This window comes from Canariomyces notabilis (genome assembly GCF_033297395.1).
Source record: "Canariomyces notabilis strain CBS 508.74 unplaced genomic scaffold N656scaffold_23, whole genome shotgun sequence".
Classification (NCBI taxonomy): domain Eukaryota; kingdom Fungi; phylum Ascomycota; class Sordariomycetes; order Sordariales; family Chaetomiaceae; genus Canariomyces; species Canariomyces notabilis.
Genome location: NW_027041845.1, coordinates 285,778 through 305,711, shown reverse-complemented (window position 1 = coordinate 305,711; position 19,934 = coordinate 285,778). Strand labels below are relative to the sequence as shown.

Below are 19,934 nucleotides of genomic sequence, written 5' to 3'. Positions count from 1 at the left end.
CCTACCTTAGGCAAGCTGAGGCAAGGTATTTCGTAACCTAGAGATGGCCAGACTGAGCAAGCCGAGCCGGGGGCTTTCTCGCAGGCATGGCAATGTCGCAACCCGGCATGTTTTAAACTGGGAGGTCAGTGTAACAGGAGTCCAGCGCTCACAACACCCAACCAACAGTGATTGATGGCAATATTCGGTAGTCGTGCAAGGTTACGGAAAGGGGAAAAGCCATTCATGATGCAAGCCGCACTTTCCCGCTGGCGTGGGCTTGGATGGTGTGGTAGGGACGCCGGACCACCAATACTGGATGTATGTACTGTACATGTACAGGACCTACCCTACGTCAAGTACCGATCGCCCCTCGCATGGGCCATACAAGAGATGAAAATGAACGAACGAGCTATGGCGGGGTCATAAATACACCAAGGGAAGGCAAACCGGTGACACTTGCTAAGAGTTAAACTTGGCCAGGGCCCCTCCTTTGTCTTGGGGCTTTTCCTTCCCTCAACATCTACTCGTCAACTGTTGAGACAGATGTTTCAAGTTCTCCGCGGTCCATCTCCCTAGCTGAAAACAATAGAATCGTCATAGAGGTTCACCTCCCTTTTGCACGTTATCTTGCTGTCCTGCCGCGACATCTCCGGTTATCTCATCTGGAGTCCGTCCGACCGACCAGCTTGGTGGCACGCGACCCCGCTTTGGCTCCCCTAACGCCCGGCGCAAGGTACCGCACGTCCGAAGCCACGCCACGACATCGTCAAACGAGTCCAAAGCGCTGATTCTTTGGCTATATGTGAATAGTTACTGAGAGGGCACCAGTTGTGGTTTCTTCACAAAGACTGTTGGTTCTTTTTGGGCAAGGTAGGTTCATTCAGTTCTGAGTTGAAGGGACTTGGCCGTTTCCCATTCCTGCACCCCCAAACTTCCAGGTTGGGGGAGCTCCACAGAAGCCGTGCCCCATCGCCGAAGCGGCTGCCCCAGCGATCCCAGGATTACCGCCGCATGCAGCCGGGCTTGCCCGAAGTCCACATCTTGCTCCCCAGGGAGCCCAAACACTCGCCGCTCCAGATTCCGATATCTCCCACGTAGCTTTTGGTTGCCGACCATTGCCGGCGATCATCGCTCTTGGCACGGTCAGCTCGCCATGGACCGTGTCAACCCTGATGGACCCTGGACTTCTGACGGCATCGACATATGGTGGCTCACCGGTCTCGGTTGTTGGCAGTCTTTGGTCCTTTGGCATTGACAACACCCACATTTGAGGGCCGATCATAAAAGTGAGCGCCGGCTAACGAATTTCTCGCGGTATTGCAGGGGCTTCAATCTCCGACCTGTGTTCGCGAATTGTGTATAAGAAAAAGTAGGGAAGCTTCGAGGGACCGAGTGGTCAGCCAATCCTTCCATTGTCTTTCGAAATAAGAGTTCACTTTTTGTCATGTCCAACACGGTTAAGCAGGCGGCTGAAGCAGCACGGTCCAGGGGATCTGAAGTCATGGGCACTGCCAAGACGGTCAAGAGCGACAGCGCCGTCATGGCCAACGACTTTCTTCACACACCGTTCATGCGAGCTGCCCTGCCCTTCATCAATGGCGGAATCAGCGGCATGGTGGCCACCACAGTCATCCAACCAGTCGACATGATAAAAGTGCGCATCCAACTCGCAGGCGAGGGCAAGGCTGGGGGCCCGAAACCAACGCCTCTTTCAGTCACTCGCGAGATCATGGCCAGCGGCAAGGCGCTTGATCTGTACACGGGTCTGTCAGCCGGCCTGCTTCGACAGGCTGTATATACCACAGCGCGTCTCGGCTTCTTCGACACATTCATGGCGAGGATGGCAGCGCGTGCCAAGTCCAAGGGTTCGTCGGTTGGCTTCCGTGAGCGCGCGACGGCGGGTCTCGCAGCAGGCGGGCTTGCAGCCATGATCGGGAATCCCGCAGATCTCGCCTTGATCCGGATGCAAAGCGACGGCCTCAGGCCGGTGGCGGATCGGAAGAACTACAAGTCGGTCATTGACGCGCTCAGCTCCATCGCCAAGAGTGAGGGCGTCGGCGCCCTGTGGGCCGGGGCGGCACCAACGGTGGTCCGGGCCATGGCGCTCAACTTTGGCCAGCTAGCCTTCTTCAGCGAGTCCAAGGCGCAGCTCAAGGCGAGGACGAACATGTCGGCAAACGCGCAGACGCTCAGCGCAAGCGCCATTGCCGGCTTCTTTGCGTCCTTCTTCTCGCTGCCGTTCGATTTTGTCAAGACGCGGCTGCAGAAACAGCAGAAGGGGCCCGACGGCAAGCTCCCGTACTCGGGCATGGCTGACTGCTTCGCAAAGGTGGCCAAGCAGGAGGGGCTGATGCGCTTCTACCGCGGGTTCGGCACGTACTATGTCCGCATCGCGCCTCACGCGTAAGTGGTTGTGCCTCGCTGGGCTTTGGTTGATCGCTCTCTTCAAGTTGCTGACAAATGTCTCTGGGTAGGATGGTGACCTTGATCGTGGCCGACTACCTCGGGTGGCTCACCAAGTAGATTGGCTGTATGACCTGTGGCATATTTTCTGTGACGGACTCTTATGCTGGGCTGCATTGGAAGTTATCTGTATGGTTCGGCGTTGAGGCATCCATGTTTCCCCTGACATTAAGGGGATTTTTTAGTATTAGTCTTTTGGCGGATGACTGATGATCAAGGTTAAGTAGTGTTCGTATACCATGGACCTTCAGGAGTGAAGCAGCATAGTTGGGGACTTTGATCGGACTTTCCGAGTGCCATGAGACCCTTGAATCTTCCCTGTTATAGTGATCCGGTTCGAAGCATTATAAGTGCCAGCAGATGAACCCGTCAACATGGAAAGAAACGTGGGAGGATTTCAGAAATTCAGATCGAATGCTAAAATTGGCACAGGCAGGGCCCCGAGATCGGATAAATCTCGGCCGATCTAATTTTCGCAGGGGTGTCGTAACACACTGTGTATTGTACTTGAAATCAATGTTTCCGTACTGTAGAATACCATACCCCTCGAGGCTCAACGTTCCAATGTTCAGTCCAAGCGATTTGGAACCTGATTCTTCAAGATTTCCAATACAATAATTTGGACGGCGCTTCTCATAGTTGTGTCTTTCGAAGATGTGCCTAGGGAACGGCCATGGATGCGGACTGGGACGAGGTGAGTTACTTTCACCAACAAAAGAATAAACGAGTTCGCACCTGTGCTGCGCAATGGCCCCGCGATAGTTGTGGTTTCCGAGACCCGAGATGGCGTTGCAGTTTTCGCTGACCGTGTTTCTTACCTCTGAGCAGGTCGCCCGCATCGCCTTCCCGGCGCCGGGCAACAATGACTACCCGAGACCGGCCACCGCTCTGGCCTGCGACCCCCTCGCCGAGCTGCTTTGGGTGGGCAGTGACCGGGTATGTCATGTCTCATACTTCTTTTCTTCTCGGCGTCTTGTCCGGCATATTGCTGACAGCCCCAGGGCCGTGTCGCGTCGTTTTACGGTCGCGATCTGCAGCGGTACACTGCCTTCAAGATCCAGCCGCCTGCCGAAGGACCCGTTCGGCAATTCCTCTTTCACGACAAGGGCGTTATCGCCCTCGGGACACGGAGCGTCCATATGGCGATGCGAAGGGGCCCGGCTTTGTGGAATATCCGGTACGGCTGCCGTCGGGCTATAACCAAGAACGAGGGGATGCTGGGAATGCTGGAGACGCTGACCGACGCTCAATTTGCAGCCATGAGGACATGAAAGACTTGCGGTGCATGAGTTTCACCTCCAAGGGCGCTTCTGAAATTCTCGTTGCCGGTTGGCAGGACACCATGTTCATTATCGACGTGGCCAAGGGCGAAATCATTAAGCAGGTGGGTGATTCCCCGTATCAGCCCTGATGTGCCCTCATCCACGCTTGGCCCGCCCCTTACGCTTACTGAAAAAGGTCCCCACCGAACATCACTACATCATTATGAAAAAGAGCAGGTATATATGCGCTGCCACACGAACCGGCTGTGTCAACCTCCTCGACCCCATCTCTTTCAAGGTTGTTAGGACTTGGCAGGCTCATGCCTCGTACATCAACGATATGGACGCCCAGAACGACTTCATTGTCACCTGCGGAGGCTCCCTTAAGCAAACGACTGCCCAGGCCTATATGCTCGATCCCTATGTCAACGTCTTCGATCTCAAAAACATGACCTCGATGAAGCCTATGCCCTTTCCGCCCCTGGCGGCTCACGTTAGATTACATCCGAGGATGTTGACGACGAGCATCGTGACATCCCAACAAGGACAAATGCACGTTGTGGACATTATGAATCCTAACTCAAGCAATGTCAGATACGCCAACATTCTATCCTTCATCAACCTGTTTGAAATTGCGCCGTCTGGTGAGGCACTTGTCATAGCCGACACGGACTGCAACATCCATCTTTGGGGTTCACCCTCCAAGGTCCACTTCACCGACATGGCGCTTCCTATCGAGCTGCCGGAGGCCGAGGAGCCTCCGCCGGTACTGGACTGGTCGCCCGATACGTAAGCTAAATCAATTGAGGACGTAGCCACCTGAACGCTGATTTTTTTGCCAGGCCCCTGAGTTCTGTAGGCATGCCCTACTACCGCGAACCATTATTCTCGGCCTGGCCTGCCGATATCATTTCCGATGTTGGCGCGCCCCCAGTTCAACTTGATCCGGCCTTTCTCGCTACTCTGAAGCAGACTGAATGGGGCTTGTACGGTCGCAATACCCGAGGCTTGCGTCGCAACCAGGTTGAGGATACCCGGGCTGCCGCGAAGGCATCTAGCGCCATGCAGCCGCCAAAGTTCCTGAGCGAGAAGGCGCGGGAATTGGCCCTCTCCTCCGCACAAGAGACTCCCTCCGGGGGGAAAGCAGATCAGGTACCAGACTCCTCGTCGACAAATGAACTCGAAAGCCTGAAGCCCGAGGCTCCCCCCATGTACAGAAACCTAGAGATCAAGTACAGCAAATTCGGTGTCGATGATTTCGATTTCGGGTAAGCTTGGACCCCCTCGGGCCGCCTGGAAAAGGGGCTGACAAGAGTGTTTCCGCAGCTACTATAACAAGACACAGTACGCCGGCCTCGAGAATCACATTCCGAATTCGTACGCGAATTCACTTCTGCAGCTCATGCACTATACCCCACTTCTACGGAATTTTGCGCTTCAGCACGCCGCGACGGCATGCTCGAGCGACCTGTGTTTGCTTTGCGAGTTGGGCTTCGTTTTTGACATGTTGCAGAAGGCCGAGGGTTCGACATGTCAGGCGACCAACATGCTCAAGGCGCTGAGCAGCACTCCTCAAGGTTCGTCAACCTGTCATAGTTAAATCTCTCGGCTAGGCATAGGAATCGATCGCTAACTTAGCGCAGCGGCTCGTCTGGGTCTGCTGGATGAGGAAACCCATGTACCATCGTTGGCGACAATGATTCAGGGACTTGGTAGATTCCTCTTTGACCGGATTGACCATGAATACCGGAGTATAACGCCGGCTTCCACTGCCTTGGAACAGGCGCTCTTTGATCTCCCACAACCCCCAAACCCTGACGACCTGGCGTCGAAGGTGCTCAACACGTCAGCTGTGGTCATGATTAAGTGTAACAACTGCAGGAGCGAAACCACACGTCCCGGTACCGCACACGTCAATGACTTGATGTACCCTGCTCCAAAGGCAGCCGGGAGGGCCGGCAGGGCCACCAAGACGACTTTTTCGCAAGTGCTGAAAATGGGTGTCGAAAAGGAGACGGCGTCCAAAGCATGGTGCAGCAGGTGCCAGCGGTACCAGAACCTTCAGATGCGCAAGACTATAGATGGCATCCCTGCAGTACTCACTGTCAACACGGCAATATCCACGCCTGAACATCGCCGGCTGTGGGCAACGCCTGGTTGGCTTCCGGAGGAGATTGGGATCATAGTGGATCAAGGCCAGTTCTTCTGCTTTGAGGGCGAAGACCTTAAGCTGCATCTCCAACGCGGAATCCATAACATTGCCGTGTACTCATTAATCGGCATGGTGGTGAATATCGAGGCCAGCGCGCCTCACAAATCGCACCTAGTCGCTATGATTAATGGTGAGTTTCCACTACTTACTGTTCAACTGTCTCAGCACAGAATGGAAATGCTAACGAGCCAGCAGTGGCCCATTCGGAAGCGACGCCACCGGGCAAGAGCAAATGGCACCTGTTTAATGATTTTGCAGTGCGGCCCGTTTCCAGCGCGGAAGCGTTGACGTTCAATGCGGCATGGAAGATGCCGTCTGTCCTTCTATTTCAGCTGAAAGCAGCGAACAACAAGAGTAATATGGACTGGAAGGCAAAGCTGGACACGTCGGTTCTGTACAAGGATCTCAGGTAAGTTGCGTTACGCTTCTGGTTCGTACTCGGGGTGGTACTGACGCGGACGGCCACAAGTCCGCATGCGGATACCAAAACGTACCGCATCCTTGATCAGGAAACGGAGCGGCCCGGCCCAGACACGATTGTGGCGTTAGACACGGAATTTGTCTCACTTAAGCAGCCCGAGATCCAAATGAACTCGGATGGCGAACGGGAAACGATCCGGCCCATGTCACACGCGCTGGCGAGGGTGTCAGTAGTCCGGGGTCAAGGCGAGAACGAAGGAGTGGCCTTTATCGATGACTACATCGCCATCCGCGAGCCTGTGGTGGACTACCTGACGTTGTATTCGGGTATCACAGCCAGCGATCTAGACCCGCGCACAAGCAAGCACAATCTGGTGTCACTCAAAACGGCGTACAAGAAGCTCTGGGTCCTTCTCAACTTGGGCTGCAAATTTCTGGGCCACGGGCTGAGGCAGGACTTTAGGGTTATCAATATCCAGGTGCCCCGAGCGCAGGTCATAGACACCATCGAGGTCTTTTATCTCAAATCGAGATTGCGCAAGCTGTCGCTGGCCTTTTTGGCATGGTACCTGCTCAAAGAGGACATCCAGCTCGAGACGCACGACTCGATTGAGGACGCGCGGACGGCGCTGAAGCTTTACCGCAAGTATCTCGAGTTTGAAGACGCGGGCATCCTCGAGCCCATGTTGGAGGACATCTACAAGACGGGGCGGGCAACCAATTTCAAGCCGCCGCGCAAGGACGACCAGGCGATTCAGCGCACCGACACGCCGCCGGTCACGGTGGAGGGCGGGGCCGGCCCCACGACACCGGCACGTAAGGCGGCCGGTCTGGGGCCGGGCTCCGGGACGGGGTTTGGGGCGATCCCGGTGTTTACGCCGTCAAAGGGGTCGCCGTTGCAGAAGTGATGAACTTGAGCGTGTCGTTGGAGTCGTTGTGGGCTGAATTGACGGGCGCTGGTCTGACAAGGAAGGGGCTTTGGCGGGGAACGATTAGGAAGGACTCGAACGAGGCGGCAGGAGGTGTGGGTTTCAACAGAGGTCAGCGAATAGAGAAACTGATCTTGGGCGAGGCGAGGCATTGATGCCAAGAGCAACAAGCAATCACAAAACTGGTGACAATGCTGGGTGGCGTGTTATGTAATGGTCTCTTTGATGCCTTACAAACTGCCAGTTCAGCACCCAAATAAGTACTTACAAGAAGGCATTCTATACACTACTGTATGTACCGCATCCCTCCAGTTCGTTTCTTGCCACTTGATAGGTTGCTGGCGTTGCAATGACTGCGGCCTCGAGATGAGGAAACCGAGCTCTGATTCGCCAATGCGACTAATACCGCAATTTTGGAAAGTTCAGGGGGGGCTCCCGGGTTGGAAACTGGAAAGAACGAACAATGGGGTCCAAGGGGCCGATTTCTCCGGCCCATGCCGTCCCATCGTCCACGTCGCTCCGGGTATTATAAGGGTCCTGAAGAAGCTGTTGGTTTGCTGATCACATGCTACCGTTGCCTGTGGAAAAGCACAACTTGCTGCTCAGTGTTGGTCTCCTACTCCTACATAACATTGGTATTCTCCCTCGCGCCTGCTGTGACGGACGGTTCAACACGGGGAATTACTTCACCGGGACGGCGTGGGTTGGACTGGATCTGGTATAATTATTACACCGCACATATCCGTGACTGTTAGTGATATACTAGACCCCGCCGTCGCAGTCGCGCGGGCAACATCGAGAACGACCCAAGCAGACGGGATGCCCGCACTGTTGGATTTGATCACAGACAAGGCGGGAAACGCAAACGCTACGGCGACTGTCATTGCCGGCCTGGTGGCCGTCTATCTTTTACTGTACCGGTGGCAGTCTGTCAAGGCGCATCCAAATGAACCACCCATCATAGCATCCGCCGTCCCCTTCCTGGGACACCTCCTGGGCATGGCGCTGCAGGGTGGAAGATACGTGAAAAACCTAGGGTAAGCTGATTCCTTGTTTTCTGCACACCTCACCGCTGACATGCCCACTACAGCCTGCGCAACCCGGACAAGCCCATCTTCACCCTGCCCGTTCCGCGCTCCCGCATCTATGTCGTCACGGACCCGCCCCTGGCTGCCGCCGTGCAGCGTGCGTCCAAGACGCTGTCTTTTACTCCCCTGGTGCCAGACATCACGCGCCGCGTGCTCGGACTGGACGATGACACGGTCGCCATCGTTCGCCAGCACATCGATCCTGACCCGGGGGAGCCGAAAGGGTTCCTCGCAGACATCCACGACCTGGTGTACTCGTATTTCGGTCCCGGGGAGGCGCTCAACGAGCTGAGTTTCGACGCGGCGAGCGAACTGGCCAAGCAGGTGAACAGTTATGCGCGGACGCTGCAGGGCTCCAGGGACGGCGAGGACACGGTCAACCTCCTGACATGGGTCCGCCATTTCGTCGCCATCGCCACGGCCCAATTCCTCTACGGCGACGAGAACCCGCTTGCGCTGCACCCGGAGCTCGAGGCCGCCTTCTGGGACTTTGACCACGGCTTAGGAGGGCTGCTGATGGGCATCCTCCCGTCCATCACAGCCCGCAAGGCCTACCGCGGCCGCGAAGCGCTCGCGCGAGCCTTTGAAGAGTATCTCACCCAAAACAGGCACCTGCCCGGACCAGACGGCCGGAGGGGCGCCTCTCCCATCATCCTCAAGCGCGTGTCCATTGCCCTGCAGCACGGCTGGACCCTCCGCGCGGCTGCCCGCTCCGAGGTGTCGTTCCTCTTCGCCGGCATCGTCAACACGGCAACGATAACCTTCTGGCTGGTCCTGCACCTATTCGCCTCGGCAGACTTGCTGGCCACCGTCCGCGCGGACCTCGCCGCCTGCCTCACCCTCGACGAAAGCGAAAGCGAAGGCGGAACCAAGTCGCTCACCGTCGACCTGACCGCGCTCAAGACCTGCTCGCCAACCCTCGCCTCCCTGCTGCGGGAATCCCTCCGCTACACGTCCGACAACTACTCGACCCGCCTGGTCAAGAGCCCAACCACGCTGCCGGGGGGCTACCACCTAGTGGCGAACGCCGTGGTGCAGATCGCCGGCGGCACCATGCACGCCGACACGCGCATCTGGGGCCCTGACGCCGCCGTCTTCAACCCGCTCCGCTTCTTCTCAACACCGTCAACATCTTCCAGCAAATCCAGCAGCACCACCACCGTTGATAAAGTAGTAATTGATGATGCTGAGGGGGCCAATCAATCAGCGACCCCATCAACAACGGCAACGGCAGAAGGAAGAGGAACACAAGCAGCAGCAGCATCAATCCATCCGGCCGCGTTCCGCGCTTTTGGCGGCGGCAAAACGCTCTGTCCCGGCCGGCACTTTGCCACGACCGAGATCACGGCGCTCGTGGCCATGCTGGTGGCACGCTTCGACATTTCTGCCGCTGCTACGCCTTCTCCCGCCGCCGCTGCTGCTGTCGATGATGAGGATGATGACAATGATAATAATAATATCGACAAAACTAAGAGTGCAGCCACGGCCGCAAGGAAGAGGATCGAAATACCGGGCAAAGAGGACGGTGTCATGCCCGTGCACGTGCTTGAGCCCAAAAAGGACGTCATGGTCAAGGTCAGGGTGAGGGAGGGAATGGAAGGGGTTGTTGACATGGGCGTGAGGTGGTGAGGGTGCATGGCTGCCATGTGCTTTTCTTACTTCCCTTCCGCGCGGAAGAGCGTGTTCATTGGCTTAGTGCGAGAGGCGATGCGTTCTCAGACGGCGAGATGGTGGAAATGGGTCTTTTTGTATATAATGCAAGGTGGACATCACAGCATTGAGGCGGAAATGACATCAGTAGATAATATGGGTGGAATGAGCGTTGAACTCGGTCACATCTCAATCCCAACTGCATTGCGACAGGGACTTAGTGATAATACACTATTCGGGCGTTGACATTACTTGATTCAAGATACAATCCAGTGTCACACGCTGACAACCTCGTGAATTGTCTAGTCGAATCTACCTAACAAGCTACGTGCAATTTCCCGTTTCTGCGGCCACGGTCATCATCATTATCCTCCGAAGCCCACGCAGACAATGCAAGCGGGCCAATGTGTGCCTAAGCCTTCCCGATCCCCGAGAAGAACATTCTCCCCTGTGGTACAGTCTTCGCCATCCACCTTGTCCTCCCATGTCTGGTGTAACCCCCTAACTGGCCAGGCGCTCATCAAAGGATGCTATCCAGCGCCCGAGCCCGCATATACTTTCCCCTGATATCCTCCGGCAGCAATCGAAACAATCTCGGATCCCCACCCCTGCACTTGATCAACTCCTCCGCCATGTCCGCAATCGCCGCCTCCTGGCGTATATCACCGTGCGCAGCCGCCCGCAGCGTCGCGAGGCCGTCAAAGAGCTGGCTATCGAACCGGTCCAGCTCCTGGTGCCGGTTCTGCAGGCGCGCCATCGGATAGAGCAGGTACACGGCGGCGCCACGGTCCCAATCGGGCAGCTTCTTCCTGACCCTAAAGAGCAACTGGGCGAACTGGTAAAGCCGCTGAAAGTCACGCTCGATGACCAGGTCAGGGCCGACCCGGCTAACAAAGGCCTGGTTAGCCTCGGCATAATTCTGCGCCCACATGAGCGACAGGAACTCATGCTGGGCGTCTTGGCGGGACCGGAAGTCCAGAGCCTTGGCCTCCCAAATCCACGCCTCAGGGACGCCAAACTTGCGAAGCGAGGAGAACGCGCTTCCGGGGTTGCGGGCGGCACCGATGCGGTGAGCATGGCGCCCAAGATGGTCACGAACGGCAGCCTCGCGCGAGGCGGCATCCGACAATTGGAGCAGTACAAAAGTTGCTGGGACCCAATGCGACTGCGCCGTGAGCGCCGAAGCAAAAGACAGAGACGCCATATCAAGCTTCTCAACAGCGTCCTCTCCGAAGGAGACTTTGCCGCTTGCATAGATGGCCCTGGTCATTAACCAGCCAAGTCGAGCATCGGACCAGTCAAACTGGCGGTTGGCAAAGGCCTTGAGGAGTGACCACAGAGCGCTGTGGGGCTCAGGCTCTCTGTCTTGCTCAATGTCGGACTGAAAAGAACGAACCGCTTCCGCAACGTCCGGGGTGCTGCCGGTGGTGTAAAACAGGCGGAGACCGAAAGACAGCATCCAATCCAAACCGAAGCGCTGCGAAATGGTGAACGAGTTTACGCGGTTCTCGATAGGAACGCCCTTGATGCCCGCGCAGACACAAGCATTGCCAGCAAGAAGCTCATAGATGGCCCGGATTGGCTCCGAAAATTCGGCTAAAACATTCGACTCTCGCCAGTCCTTGAGCTGAGCTCGAATGTCCTTGTTCTGAGACCCGATACTGGCGACAAGTGTGGCAAGCCGATAATTGCCAGCGGCGAGTAAGTGACCACAGGCATCGGCCACGCGATTACCGGCTAGGCAGATAACAGCCTTCTCTTCAAGTCCTAGCTCCTGAGCGAGCGCCTTCTCCGTGGCCTCGGATACCAACCGCTTCCAAAAAGCGGGCAAATTATGACCATCGTCGTCAAAAAGAAGGGAAGCTAACTCCCATTCAGAATCTCCCTGGGCAAGGTCGCGGAAGTCAGGACCGGAGACCGATTGTTGATCCCCCTTCCCAGAAGTAATCTCAATGTAATGCTGAAGTCGAGAGAGGGTTTGTGGGGATCCCGCCGACTCGCCTGCTGCAGGCAAGTCGCCGTCGACGGGCTGTAGGCTTGGCTCGCCACGCTGTGTAGTAACGAGCAATTCATCAGGGCCCCAGTTGGGTCTTGAAACCAAAGGGCCCTCGTCTGTATCAACCTTGGGACGCTGCTGGTAAGGCCACTAAAGGATAGAACAATCTTAGTCTGTATTCATGACGTATAGGTACAGTGGTGTAATGTGTGCAATGGTGCAATGTGTGTGCATAACCCGAGCAGGGACAGGAGGAGAAAACTAGGAGGCAAGCGGGGCACCGACCTTTACGAAACCCTTTGCTGGCGCTGCCTGCAAAGACTTTGTCGGACCCTTTGCCTGCTCAAACAATGACTTCATCAAATCGATACTCGTTGCGAAACCCGTCCCATCGGCCACAGGGGCATTCTTCTGCGGGGCGGGACTACCGCGATCCTTCATGTCCCAAACAGCTCCCGACTCGTTGAGCGCCCGTAGCGTCGAACGATCCACTGTCCTTGGCGCTCGCACGCTCGCTTGCAGAATCTGTGTCCAATCATCTCCACCGGTTACTTCGATTTTCGTTGGCGCTGTCGACTTCTTGACGGCCCGCATGCGCGCCCTCATGATTCCAGCAGGGATCTGGGTGTCGTTGTCGGCAAACCGGGAGAGCAGAAGCTCGTCCTGCTCTTCGACTGATCCCTGTTGGGATGCCTGTTCAAAGGCTTCGAGCTGGTATTCATCGGGTCCGTCAGCCATGCTTTCATCTTCGGGCCACTCCCGTGATGGTAAGGGGGCATCAGCCTCCTGGGGTTCAGGAGACAGCGTACCCTGGCGTTGAGCGGTATCCTCAACCTCCTCATTGTCCGACAGCGCGGCGTCATCGAAAGCGCCGGGAAGGGCGCGCCGGCTGCGCCTGAACTCGAAAGTGTCATCTGGGTCCGCCGTCGATGTAGAATCCTTAGTAATGGTCGGGCTTTGGACCGCAGGACGGATAGGCTCGTCAATCTCGTCATCGTCATCGTCGTCGTCAGCTAAACCGTACGTCGTGAAGTGCTCCACAGAGAAGGTCCAGACACCGGTGTCCTTGTCGTAACTCTCGAAGGTCGTGCCGGGCATCGCGGCAAGCTTGGCAATGTGTCGCTCAAGCCGGCGGCCTTCCCGAGGATAAGAGCGCTCCAAAGAAATCTGCGCAGGAACGTTCAGCCCTTTTCCAACAGGAGGCTTCTTTGCCGATACCGGATATACAGTGGCCGACCGAGGCTGGAGGACGACGATATTGTCGAACAGCTCATCAAGGTTGATATTGCTGAGATCGACTGGGACTTTGAAAGAGACACTGCCAACATTCTCACGGCCGACCACGAAGTTTGATACTTTCTGGCGCTGCATCCGGTTCATGGCGCGAATCTCGTCGGCGGTGGGCGACATCCAATACGAGCCCGCCTCGACTGCGGATCCGGACGGAGTCTCGGTCCGCACAGCCTTGGGCGACTCTTCCTCATGAACAATGGCAAGCTCATTGCCCTTAGCCTGCTCCATCTCAGGAGGGCCATCGACAAAGGCGGATTTCGTCCCATTCACGCCATTAGGACTTGGACGGCCGTTTGGCTTCAGGTAGCCGAGGTCGTTAGTGGTGGAGCCATTTTCATTGGATGGTTGCTCCGCTTCGCGATTAGGAGTCTCACTTGTGCTGGTGTCGAAACTAACGCGCTTGGCCACTACTTTCCGTGCACCGTTTGCGTCCTCCTGAACTTGCTTATCCTTTCCGGGCGAAGAAAACAGGTCGCTCCGCATATCCTTGTTGATGATCAATTTCTTGTGGCCATTCCCGTTTCCAATGAGACGCATGCTAGAGCCAGCAGAGAAGGCGCCCGGCTGAAGGATGCTATCCTCCACGTTGAAGCTCCGCCGGAGGTTGCTGGCCGAGATGCTTTTGCTGAGACCACGGTTAATGCTGCCGGCCAGGAGACTCTGTCCGAGCCCTCCGGGTGTGCTGGAAATGCTAGGCGGAGTGGCAGGGGAACCGTATGCGCTGACTGAGAATCCATAACCTCTCTTCTGAGGAGTGACGAAGCGGGAGGCATTGGCGGGGCTGAGCTTGTACATGGGCAAGATGGATCGGCTCTTAACCTTGGATGTGCCAGAAAGTGGGGTAGCAAGAGGGCCGGGATTCTGAATCTTATCTTCCGGTAGGCCTGAGAAGAGGGTGGAAGCGCCATAGGCCGAGATGTCGTTGATACTTGTGGAGAAGGACTGCTGAGGAGCCTGCTGGCCTTGCGAGGCACCAAAAAGAGAGTTGCCCAAGGTGCCCGTTTGGGGCTGCTGCTGAGTGGTTGACGTGCCAAACAGTCCACCGCCCTGGGGTTGACTGGTCTGGCCGCCGAAAAGGCCACCACCTGTGTTGCTCGTACCGCCAAAAAGTGAAGGTTTGGCCTGGTTATTTTGGTTTAGGCCGCCGAACAGCGATCCCTGCGCAGGCTGTTGATTCTGCGTGTTGGTTCCAAGATTGCTGAAGAGACCGCCACCGGTGGTACCGGTTTGACCAGTCGTGCCACCGCCGAACAGCCCTGTGCCTGTGCCTGCCGGTTTCTGGCCAAACAGGCCCCCGGCTGCGGGCTGATTCGTATTGGAACCTCCAAAGGGAGTCGAAGTGGTTGTGCCCGTGTTTCCGAAGAGACTGCCACCGCCTGTGTTGTTCGTCGACCCGAAGAGACCACCTGGCTTCTGTTGGCCGCCAAACAAGCTAGATCCAGTGTTCTGAGTCTGGGCTCCGAACCCGCCACCACCAAAGCCCGTGCTTGAGGGCTGCTGTTGATTACCTCCGAAAAGAGAGCCGCCGGTGTTGCCTGTTTGGGCTGTATTCCCAAACAAACCGCCGCCAGTGGTTGTGGTAGTGGTGTTGGTTCCAAAAGCGGGTGTCGTGGATGTGGTGCCAAAGGCGCCTCCGCCACCGCCGGTGTTGCCAAAGCTGAATCCGGCGGGCTTGTTTGCCGCGGTGTTCGCGCTTCCGAAGAGGCCACCACCTGTGTTGGCGGTGGCGGAGCCGAATGCACTGGTACCGGTATTACTTGTAGATCCGAACCCTGTACCGCCGCCGAAGAGCCCAGTGCCCTGGCTCGGCTGAGTGTTGGTGGTTCCGAACAGCCCGCCAGTTGCGGGCTTGTTGGCACCGAAAAGACCACCACTACTAGAGCCAAACCCGCCTGTGGTAGCGGTGTTTGTTGCACCAAACCCAGTCGTTGTCGGCTGAGTAGATCCAAACAGGCCTCCTCCGGTGTTCGCCCCGAAACCCGTGTTGGCCGTGTTCGTACCGAAGCCACCAGTGCCGAACCCGGAGCTGCCAAATGCTCCTGTGCCACCCGTACCACCAGACTTCCGGCCTTGGTTGTAATCAGCGAGTCTCAACTCATCGGCGGACCACTTCTTGTAGGCATCCATGAACAGGATGTTCTGGAAGGAGTTGCTCTGGGAAGCGTTGTTCGGTTCCTTCTCCACGGTTGGTGAGAAGGGAACAATAGCAGTACCCGGCGGATCTCCGACGTTGACCCCGATACCTGGATTGTTGTTGGCACCGAACGGGGTTGCTGCGGTTCCAGTGTTCCCGGCGGTACCAAAGAGGCCACCGCTGCCACCGCCGCCAAATGCCGATGTCCCGGTGCCAAAGCCGGTCGTAGCAGGTTTATTTCCTCCGAAGAGCGACGTGCTGCCGCCGCCAAAGGGCGTAGTAGTGCTGGTGTTGGTGCCGAAGCCGCCGCCTCCGAATCCCGAGCCGCCCGTTGTGGCAGTCGTCGAGCCAAATAGAGACGGCGCGCTGGTGGTAGTGGCGGGAGTGCCAAATGCTGGTTTGCTCCCGAACGCTCCAGAGCCGAACCCGCCCGACGTGTTCGAGCCAAAGGCGCCTCCACCACCGCCGCCAAAAAGGCCGCCGCCAGCTGCTGGAGTAGTCGTCGAACCGAAGGCAGTTGAGCCGGTCGATCCAAAGCCTGCATCAGCCAGTATCGTGGTCAGTATCGTGTTTGCTGCCACGAAGGGACTGTACTCGGTAACAGCGACAAGCGCGATGGATGGGATTTGACTTACTGGTATTCGTGTTGGTATTCGTACCGAATCCACCGAACGTTGACTGATTATTATTCTGCTGGCCGAAGCCACCGCTACCGAAACCGAAAGACATGATGGGCGATGCTGGGAAAAGAGAAGAACAAAAGGTAGTTGGGAGATGACGAGATGCCGCGATGTCAGACGAGGAGAGAAAAAGGCGCGAGGCCCTCAAGCCTTAACGCGTGAAAAGGTGCAGTTTGTCGGGTTGCTGCTGTTGAAAATTGCCAGCAACCGGAAAAGTAGAAAATAAACCTAGGGCTTTTCCAGCACCGGTCGCAAAGATTGCGAAAACGATGACTTCGGACTGGAATTGCACCGTGTTGTTTTCCCTTTCGCAGCGAAAGGCGCGATGAATTGCCGGATGGTGGCAGCTTTGGCCAAAGTTCGCCGCACGACTCGCTCTCTTGTCTTTCCCGGCCAGTCAGCTTTTGTGGGTCACAAAGCTTTGTCAGCCAATAAAGGGACGCGACTGTTGCTGGGCCGTGCGCGAACCGGTAAAACGCTGGCAAGGGTCACCAGCTTCAAAAGCACGGGCCAGGCAAGACACAAGTGAAGTGCGAACCTTGATTCTGCCACCAACTGCAGCTTCTTAATAGAAAAAAAATGTTGAAAGATGAAATTGCAAGGGTAGTGAGCAGACCTTCCCAGCAAACACTTGCTATTTAAACTCGAAAGCCAGTCTGCCAGCCAACACAATGCTAATGTAATTCGCTTGTTGAATCTGCGACTGCTCGCAACAATCAGAGTCACGTGTTTCTCTTGTCGTTCACTTGTCGCACAAAATTTAGCCCTCAATTCTCTTGTCTTATTGGTTCTATTCCCAGGCTTACAAATGCCCGATTCTGCCTTATGGGCAGCAGTCACATCAGAGCCAAACGTCAAAGGACATGACGCCGCTAGATGAGGCAAACGGTCGAACTCTAATTCGCTATGGTCCACGGAGCCGGGTGTTAGTCATAATGCTGTGCGCCGTGTTGCATCTGGTGCCTGGCGTTGAGACACGGAATCCTGGCCGTGGGACGCCTATAAATCCCCCAGGATGTTCGAACATGATATCCCTTTTGCTTGCCCTTCATACTGGGCGATACCGTGCGTAAAAGCCAGGGTCATCAGGTCTTTCAACTGTCAATGCCCCGTCAATGCTTTGTCTTCGCGCTTGTCGCCGTTTCAGCCGCCCTTCATTATACAGTTCGACTTAACTACATTACTACAATGCAAAGTGCACACACACATAGGAGCTTCGGCCAAGGATAAGGGCTTGGTGGCGAGGAGCAACCCAACGAGGAAACACTTCCCATTTTAGCTGTGGTATCCAGGGGACCTGTCTGCTGCTTTGACAACAACCCCAGACTCCGCAGTCAAGACGACAACGGAAAAAAGGTGTACCGATACTGGTAACAATGATGGTAATAAGAGAAAGAAAAAGGAGAAGAATAAAAGGTAAAAACCGAACGTGTCTAGGGCAGCCCAGTCGCCACAACAACAAAAGCCGTGCGAAACATACAAGTCCAACAGCTCGTCACAAAGCCTCCCATGATTGGGTCGCCTCCCCTGTCTGAAGCAAGTTAGGGCCAGAAGAAGTAGAATCAGAGCTCTCCTCCCGCTTCAACAGCGTCCCGCCAGTGGACTTATCAGCCCTCCCTTCCTCGTCCACTCCTTTCCCATCCGCTTCCCCGTGCTCCTGCACATCATCTTCCTAAAACTGAATCAAATCACCCTGCTGCTGCTGCTGCTGCTGGCTTTGCTGACTCCTTCCGCCAGCCGCAGCAAACGGATTATTCGTAGAGCCCCCACCGAATCCGTTCTGTTGTTGGCCGTAGGAAACAGCCGGCATGCCCGTAAACTGTTGCCTCAAGAAGGGGTTATTCCCAGTCGCGTCAGTTGTGAGCCTGCCAAGACCGGAGCCAGCGCTGTTGACAAACACCCCGGGAGCCGTGTGTTGCGCGGGGATGCGGAGCTGGCCCGTGTTGCCAAACGTGTCCATGCCGTCGCCGCCGGCCAGCAGCGCGTTCAACCTCGCCTCGTGCTCGGTCATCTCCTTTTGAGGCCGTTGCTGTTGCTGCTGCTGAGGTTGGAACTGGGGTTGTTGCTGCTGTTGCTGATGCATGCCAAAGGAAGGCTGGTTCTGCTGGAAAGTATTAAGCGTCTTTTGCTCCGGGAGCGTGCCGAGGCTGGTCATTGATTGCGCCTTGTATCCTGTTGAGGGCCGCTGTGCGAACGGGTTATTCGAACCGGTGGGCATGGGCTTAAGGCTCTGCAGGCTGTTGTTGTTGCTGGCCCAAGGATTGTTGGTGCCCGGCTGGAGCGTTGGTTCCTGAATTTGTGGTTGAAGATACTGCTGCTGCAGTTGCGCTTGCTGTGGCTGCTGCAGATAGGGGTTGAAGCCTGTGGGTTGAGGTTGAAAGGCCTGCTGCGTCATCTGCTGCTGCTGGCCATAAGGGTCGAAAGCGTTCTGCTGCTGGCCAAATCCGTTTGCGAAACCATTGGGGTACCCGGTAGGCTGTGTCTGGAATCCTGTGTATGCATTGTTCACATAGCCTGTGGGCTGCATCTGCATCATGTTCTGGTCGATTGGGTTCGCGAAGAAATCCACTGCGCTCCCTTGCTGGTACCCCTGATTAAACCCCGTGTACTGAGCCTGGGGCGTCTGCGCCGGTGCATCGTCGAAAAGAGAAGACGCGTTGGTCTCCTCGAGCTCACGCCGGCGACGCTCCTCCTCCTCTTTACTTAGCTTGATAGCCTTTGCGAGATCGTCGTCCTCCTCTTCGGCAGCCCGACTCTCACGCTTTTTCCTATCCTCCTCTTCCTGATGTTTGCTAGCCTCGATTGCCAGTCTGATCTCGGCATCCTCCTCTTCAGTGTACGGCCGGGGCCCCCGCCGGGGCTGAGGCTGGCTGTGCTGAGACGCATTCTCTTCCAGGCCGTTGACACGGGATTTCCATGACCTCCTATCAACCCGCTCAGCCCGCAATCTTTCATCGTCAAGGATCAGCGAGGTCAGCTCTTTGGCGGCGACACGAACTAGAAAGAACAAGTCAGTCATGTCGAGAAATATGAGTATGACCATGCTACCGGAAAGCCTTACCGTTCTGGCCAACATCCCTGCCGTCTTCATCAATGTATTGGAACTCGCGCAGCGTCTTGATGACGAATATGTTCTGCTTGGCCCATGTCACAACGAGCTCCGACCCCTCGTGCAAGCAATAATCCATAACCTTCAGCGCTTTCAGGACGTGTCGCCAGTTCTTGCCCTTGTCGTTGAGCCGCTTATCGAGCATGTCCATGATCTCGTAGAATTCGGTAGACCTGAGTCGCAACCAAAAATGGTCAGGAATCGTAGGATATCATTGAGGCCGCGATAATGCAGCCCACCCAGGGTTCTCCCACTTACGAGTTGAACGTCAACTGAGCGATCTCGCTCATCTGGGTCCCCGTTGGGCCCCATGGGTCATTGCTGGTCGCTGCGTGCCGCATTGTCAGCAGAGCAATCCTTGCCATACCCTACCACAGAATCTCGTCGTGGCACGAAGTAGGGTGCAGCAAACGCACCTTCGCGCACCTTGACCTGGACGCTGGAATAGCCCTTGGTGACATTCTTGACGCTCCGAATGACCTTTGACATGTTGGAGCCGGTCGAATGACGGAGGAACCAGAGGAAACAGAGGGGAGGAGATGGGAGCTTGGGCGAACTCGGGTGCGATGCGTTGCGCTGCGCCGAAGGTAAAGCGGGCGGATCGGTGAACTCGCAGAGGCGTAGTGGGAGGGATTGCGTGTATGTCGACCGGAGGTGTGGTAACCGTAGCTTGGCAGCCCCAGGCTTGTTCTCAAAGGCCGCGCGCCACTAAGCCA

General features: G+C 56.3%; 6 protein-coding genes across 6 annotated transcripts; 3 read left to right on the top strand and 3 right to left on the bottom strand.

Annotated features, from left to right (window-relative positions):
- Positions 1 to 603: 603 nt before the first annotated feature.
- On the bottom strand, positions 604 to 1,457 carry N656DRAFT_319474 (uncharacterized protein). Its single transcript, XM_064809227.1, has 3 exons — positions 1,419 to 1,457; positions 780 to 1,360; positions 604 to 715 (listed from the first exon to the last, which is right to left on the bottom strand). Exon 2 carries the CDS (start codon positions 1,262 to 1,264, stop codon positions 863 to 865), a length of 402 nt encoding a protein of 133 aa, XP_064667344.1. The 5' UTR covers positions 1,265 to 1,360; positions 1,419 to 1,457; the 3' UTR covers positions 604 to 715; positions 780 to 862.
- N656DRAFT_319337 (mitochondrial carrier) lies at positions 1,245 to 2,960 on the top strand. Its single transcript, XM_064809226.1, has 4 exons — positions 1,245 to 1,377; positions 1,471 to 2,385; positions 2,457 to 2,574; positions 2,673 to 2,960. The coding sequence occupies exons 2-3, from the start codon at positions 1,484 to 1,486 to the stop codon at positions 2,503 to 2,505; spliced, it is 951 nt and encodes a 316-aa protein (XP_064667343.1). The 5' UTR covers positions 1,245 to 1,377; positions 1,471 to 1,483; the 3' UTR covers positions 2,506 to 2,574; positions 2,673 to 2,960.
- A 158-nt stretch (positions 2,961 to 3,118) lies between these two features.
- On the top strand, positions 3,119 to 7,247 carry N656DRAFT_715524 (uncharacterized protein; the record flags this gene model as incomplete). The annotated part of the gene is made up of 10 exons (XM_064812050.1): positions 3,119 to 3,139; positions 3,274 to 3,381; positions 3,447 to 3,622; positions 3,703 to 3,829; positions 3,904 to 4,496; positions 4,550 to 4,975; positions 5,034 to 5,284; positions 5,351 to 6,049; positions 6,112 to 6,328; positions 6,389 to 7,247. The coding sequence occupies 10 exons, from the start codon at positions 3,119 to 3,121 to the stop codon at positions 7,245 to 7,247; spliced, it is 3,477 nt and encodes a 1,158-aa protein (XP_064667342.1).
- An 840-nt stretch (positions 7,248 to 8,087) lies between these two features.
- Positions 8,088 to 9,985, top strand: N656DRAFT_770782 (cytochrome P450; the record flags this gene model as incomplete). The annotated part of the gene is made up of 2 exons (XM_064813804.1): positions 8,088 to 8,305; positions 8,359 to 9,985. 2 exons carry the CDS (start codon positions 8,088 to 8,090, stop codon positions 9,983 to 9,985), a joined length of 1,845 nt encoding a protein of 614 aa, XP_064667341.1.
- Positions 9,986 to 10,282: 297 nt separating this feature from the next.
- N656DRAFT_782625 (uncharacterized protein) lies at positions 10,283 to 16,450 on the bottom strand. Its single transcript, XM_064815796.1, has 3 exons — positions 16,065 to 16,450; positions 12,288 to 15,967; positions 10,283 to 12,152 (listed from the first exon to the last, which is right to left on the bottom strand). The coding sequence occupies exons 1-3, from the start codon at positions 16,156 to 16,158 to the stop codon at positions 10,527 to 10,529; spliced, it is 5,400 nt and encodes a 1,799-aa protein (XP_064667340.1). The 5' UTR covers positions 16,159 to 16,450; the 3' UTR covers positions 10,283 to 10,526.
- A 1,331-nt stretch (positions 16,451 to 17,781) lies between these two features.
- Positions 17,782 to 19,707, bottom strand: N656DRAFT_800681 (ENTH-domain-containing protein; the record flags this gene model as incomplete). Its single annotated transcript, XM_064818033.1, has 4 exons — positions 17,782 to 19,106; positions 19,171 to 19,391; positions 19,477 to 19,546; positions 19,635 to 19,707. 4 exons carry the CDS (start codon positions 19,705 to 19,707, stop codon positions 17,782 to 17,784), a joined length of 1,689 nt encoding a protein of 562 aa, XP_064667339.1.
- Positions 19,708 to 19,934: the final 227 nt, after the last annotated feature.

What these genes read in the sequence shown, in the direction of transcription:
- N656DRAFT_319474 (XM_064809227.1), bottom strand. Translation starts at nt 1,264, where the DNA reads ATGATCGGCCCTCAAATGTGGGTGTTGTCAATGCCAAAGGACCAAAGA.
- N656DRAFT_782625 (XM_064815796.1), bottom strand. Translation starts at nt 16,158, where the DNA reads ATGTCTTTCGGTTTCGGTAGCGGTGGCTTCGGCCAGCAGAATAATAAT. An exon ending in GAATACCAACACGAATACCA is followed by an intron (nt 15,968 to 16,064) that starts GTAAGTCAAATC and finishes TGGCTGATGCAG; the next exon opens with GCTTTGGATCGACCGGCTCA. An exon ending in CAGCAAAGGGTTTCGTAAAG is followed by an intron (nt 12,153 to 12,287) that starts GTCGGTGCCCCG and finishes TCTATCCTTTAG; the next exon opens with TGGCCTTACCAGCAGCGTCC.
- N656DRAFT_319337 (XM_064809226.1), top strand. Translation starts at nt 1,484, where the DNA reads ATGGGCACTGCCAAGACGGTCAAGAGCGACAGCGCCGTCATGGCCAAC. An exon ending in GTCCGCATCGCGCCTCACGC is followed by an intron (nt 2,386 to 2,456) that starts GTAAGTGGTTGT and finishes GTCTCTGGGTAG; the next exon opens with GATGGTGACCTTGATCGTGG.